At 42.5% G+C, this 5,112-nt stretch overlaps 1 protein-coding gene across 2 annotated transcripts in view; it reads left to right on the top strand.

Moving 5' to 3' along the window:
- COL5A2 (collagen type V alpha 2 chain) overlaps nt 1-5,112 on the top strand; it is a 172,465-nt gene that overhangs the window by 127,245 nt on the left and 40,108 nt on the right. For both annotated transcript variants that reach the window (XM_006024635.2, XM_006024634.2), the window contains exon 18: nt 5,071-5,111. In XM_006024635.2, the coding sequence (XP_006024697.1) occupies nt 5,071-5,111 (41 nt within the window). The remainder of the gene's footprint in view (nt 1-5,070; nt 5,112) is intronic.

The raw sequence follows: 5,112 nt of genomic DNA, 5'->3' as shown, positions 1-5,112 counted from the left end.
AAAACCCTGAACAACTGTTCCTAAGGGTTAGTTTAGTAACTGACTATTATGATTGATTGATTCCTGGCACTGCTGTAAAATTATTAACTACATCTCATAGAGCTGTGCTGTGGAAAAGGCACTGTGGATAGGTGCTGTGCTGTGCTGTGGATAGGTGCTGTGCTGTGGATAGGTACTGCCTATCTTTTACTTCTGTGAAAGCAAATGATTTTAATCTGTGTGGGGAGTAGGTCCTTTATTCATCTTCTGTCAGGGAGCTGATGTGCTGTAAGTTCATACAATGATATCCAGATAACAGAGGGATAGGCACTATGGAAACACACAGTATAATAAAGAGTCATTTATCAACGTCTTCCTTTGCCATTAAAAGTGACAAAAAATACTGTATTTACTTGATTCTAAAATGATTTTGAATTTATGATGACCATGCAACAATTAGATTCTTGACATGGAAAATTATATATTTGTTATAATTTCCCATGTCTAGAATTGAATTATTGGGGGGTCATCTTAAATTTGTCCCCCCATTGCTGTGGCAGAAAACAGCAGCAAGAGGAAGGCAAAGAGAAAAGCAGAAATGAGGAGGCAGGTGGGGGAAGCAGAGGTGGAGGTAAACAGTGGAGAAAGCATGGAGGGAAGCAGAGGCAAAGAGTAGGAGGGGGAAGCAGGGGCGGGGGAGCAGGCATCACGTCCCTCATCCTGTACTCTCCCTTATGACTACCACCCTTTACCATTTACCTCCTCCTGCTGCTTTCCCCACTGATCCAGGCATAGGTGGAGCCCCAGAGCCATTCCTGCCCTATGCTGCAGGAAGCAGCTGTGCAGGGAGCCTGGCTTGGCACCCCTCAGCCTTCTCTTTTCCTGTCCTTCTCCTTTCCCCACTTCGAGCTTCCAGCACAGCTGCTTTGTGAGAAGGCTGGAGACTAAGCAACAGCAGCATGCAGACTTGTCCTTCCCTACCTGACTCCCTGCCACGAAGGGAAGGGAGGGGAGGAGGAAAAGGAAGGAAGGAGGGGATCTGGTCAGGAAACATTGCTGCTGCTGCAGGCTGCTGATGCTCTCTCTGCCCCAGGGGGGCTCCCTGCACAGCTGTTCTTGTGATTCTCAATTCTAAGATGAGACTGTGTGCCCTGTGATGAATAGGGAAAAAACCCTTCATCTTAGAATCGATTACATACAGTACACAGGTTCTCAATAAGAAGAAATACATATTGCTAATAGAATAAAGACATGAACTTGTTACCTGGAATTCATGAGGAATATATATTCATGACATTTATAAAGATATTTTCTACTTACTGAGAAGCAGACTTGCACACAGCAGATGAACCATGAGAAATACGTCTATTCTGAACCTTCTGTCACATTTTAACATTCCATTAAAGATAGTAGCACCAGTTCCAAGTTGCATTCTCACTGTCTAAATACAGTCTTTCAGACTTATTTTCAGTAATGATCCTGCACCAGGGAAACATTTATTTTTCCATTTGGTTTTTACACGACTGGTTATTTTATTGTAGATGCCATTAGCTAATAATTAATTATGTCAGAAATTTAACTGAGGATATATAGTAGCTGCTAAGCAAAGTTATCTGGCTGTCTCTAAACAAGTCATCAAGGAAGAATATTACACTATATTAAGAAACAAATACAGCAGTGAAAAGACTTCTCGATATGCTTTAAACAATTCTACAGCAGAAAAAAAATTCTCAGTCCCAATGTAATTTCACTTGTGGATGAAGCAAAGCACATTTTACTGAGCCCATGATGCTGGCCCACTGGACATGACATCTGGTTGGTTGGCTAACACATCCAGTATATTTCCTAACAATGTCAGGAGGGAGATCCATGATGCTTAAATAGAGTATTGTTAGAGAAAATGTTATTCAAGCACATGATGAATTATCCTTGAAATAAGACAAAAATTGGCAGACATATTCATGATCCAATAAATTGGGAAGTAGACTGTCATAAATACATACAGTGAGCTGTTACAGCAGTGCTTTAGTTATTTAGTACAAGGTCACTGGCAGAATTATGTTCTCCGTAATTAATTGTCACTGGAACAGATTGTTCTTACTGAGTTTGTCAGCTGAAGTTTCATCATATAAAACACTATTTCATAGTAGGTAGCATGTTCTACACGGAGGGGAAAAGCCAGCTTTGGTGCTGCTTCGGAGATTCAGCCATAGACTAAACAGACAGCTGACACAGCTGCCTCCAGCTGATAAATCTGTTGGAGTTGTGGGAGGGGGGAGGGAAGGAGTGTGGGGCAGGGAGGGATTGGGGCTGGGGCTGGGACAAGCTGCCCAGCTGGGGTGCAGGGTGCGTTACTTGGGGAGGGGTGTGGGAAGGCACAGGATGCAGGCGTAGTAGCACTGGGAGTGGGGGCTCTGCCCTGCTGCCACTTGCCCAGCTGGGGCAGCGGGGGTGGGATGTGGGTGCTGCTCACTCCAGGTGGAAGGGGAGGGCAGAGCCCCTGCTCCCAGCGCTGCCATGTTTGTCCTCCCCCACGCTCTGCCATGTTGGCTGGCAAGTCCCCACCCCCAGTGCTGATGCGGGCACGTCAGTGCTGGGAGTGGGGGCTCTGCCCTGCTGCTGCTTGCCAAGCCGGTGCAGGGCGGGGGTGTGGGTGTGTTGCAGGTGCGGCTCTCTCCAGGCAGAAGGGGGCAAATGGCAGCAGGGCATAGTCCCCTGATCCCAGCGCTGCCATGCCTATATCATTGCTGGAAGCAGGGGCACTGCTCTGCTGTCACTTGCCAGCTGACACGAGGGGGTGTGGGATGCGGATGCTGGTACTGAAATTAGTATATTGTAGCTACTTTAGTGGTTGCTGGGTATCTACCTGTAAGTTATTCTGAGTGGTCTTTTTGGTAGGTGGCCAGTACTGCACTAAAGCAGCTATGCTGCATTCATTTTTGAAGGTAGCATGCACAGAGTGGGCACAAGGTTGCTTGCAGACATAAAAAAACACAAAACAAAAACAAAAAATTGCTCTTTAAACTCTGCGCAGTCCTGTGACAAGCCCAGCACATGCCCAGTTGAGGCAGAGCATTAGATGGACCCAGCTTACCTGACATCTGCATGGATCAGGTGCTTTAGTGAAGCTTTTTTGGTGCTTTTTTTAATCACTGATTGAATCAGCTTTAGATAAAAGCCCCAAAAAGCCCCACTGAAGCTCCCAATGTATGCAGCCACTGCAGAGCTTGGTCTAAGTAATGTGCTGTTTTTTCTGGTAAGGCACTTTTTCTTTTTTTCTAATGTCTGCAAGCAGTGCTGGCATGACTTACTCTAGTACTCCCTAATTTTGTCCTGATGTGTGGCATAGATATGCCCTGATAATTCCTCCACTTATTTGCAGAGATAGCTTAAGAAACTTATCTTACTGTCCCTGAACAAAGAAGCAAAGGATGAAAGGATTCCTGAAGCCCACTTCTTGTCTTTATAGCTTTACAGAAGGGAAACAGGACATGGAACTTTCAGGCAGTGGCTAGACCACAAATGTACAGTGCCAAGCAACAGCATCCACAAATGGGCTGCACTGCTCTGTTTGTGACCATGCCAACTGCAAGTAATGTAGCTATGTGGCTCTGTACTACATCTCATCTGTGATAATTAGGCTGCCTTTCACTGTGCAGATGCAGGTACAGTGGGTCTGGTTGTGTGTGCACCTCAAGGATGATACATGCAGAGCAACTTGCTGTTTTTGGGGGTGCTGATGCTGGTCACAGTATATCTGTGGTCTAGACATGGCCTGAGTCTGCAAATGAATTCTGCTAATGATTTGGAATGCGAATGAAAAATTGCTTATAATTTCCTTAAAGAATTTCAATATCTATTTCGTTAATATCCAGCCTTTAAGTATACTTCCACCTGTCACCATATTGCTTGGCACAAAAGACAGCTGTTCCAATGCAAAGCATATTATGAATTTCTCTTTTTTAGTAGTTTAATTTTGCTAGATTTAAAAGAGATGATTTCCTTCTGCCCTGCACCCTTTAAACGGAATAGCTCAGTAAATGGATCAGTTTGTGCAGAAATAGTGAAAAAAAAACAAACAACACCCCCCACAAAGTTATAGTCTTAAAGGATATTTGTGATGGTGAAAATCATACATCAAAATATACATTTTTTTTTATTTAGTACAGCACAGCTCTTTTATGAGCACAAAGCGCTCTTGATTTTTACACCAGACTGTCACAGACAAGGATTGGGTTTCTTCCTTAGTGTCTTGGGTCCTATTGACAACATGGAGTATTTGCTGCCCAAATTAGGTTTTTCATGGGCAGATCAAGTGCAATGTGGAGCGTAGTTTGCATATTTTGTGTCCTAGTGGAATTATGCTAGGGCTGATAGAATTATTTATCATAAATCCCTGGTAGTATGGATGAATATTAAAATTAGGATTCAGGGGGATTCTGATAGAATACAATTTTTAATATGCTTAATATGATTATAATGAGGGACAACATTGAGCAGACTAATAATATGTCCTGACATTTGAATGTTATCATCTGCATATTTTATTAACTTATATGTGTAATAGAGGTATGTCAGCATGGACTAGATTTAATCTTTGGTTAGCGTTAGCCATCTGTTTATGTGGAGCCATTTGTTATGTTTGCCTAGTAGGACATAGCCACCACTGGAGATTTTACAAGTGTAGAAGTGGTATGATTGCAAAGTCAGAGTCAGATTTGTTGATTGTCTTATCCTTTTATTACCTTTCCACAGTAGCAAGAGTATAATAAGATGAATTGATGTATTTTCAACAAAAACTGAAACTGGGAAAAAGATTGTTATACAAGCCGATTGCAGGTTGGAAATTGATAAATGAATCAAGACCTGTAATATTGGTAATGTTACTATAAAGTACTTAACTAAAACACTCCATTAATAAGTGGCAATCAATTTATAATAAATAAAGCTAAATGTATGTGTGTTGGAAAAATAACATTAGGAAAATAGGACTATTTGTTGGACTCTTATAATGTTTTTGATGAACTAATACCTTTAAACCAGGGAACCTATACATTGTATTGCCTCTTATACCTTATTTGTCTTACGTAGGGTCCTCTTGGTCTATCTGGTTCTCCTGGTTTTCCAGGCATT

This window comes from Alligator sinensis, unplaced genomic scaffold, assembly GCF_000455745.1.
Source record: "Alligator sinensis unplaced genomic scaffold, ASM45574v1 scaffold67_1, whole genome shotgun sequence".
NCBI lineage: Eukaryota > Metazoa > Chordata > Crocodylia > Alligatoridae > Alligator > Alligator sinensis.
The sequence above is the reverse complement of the archived record's forward strand: the minus strand, read 5'-3'. Positions and strand labels throughout refer to the sequence as shown.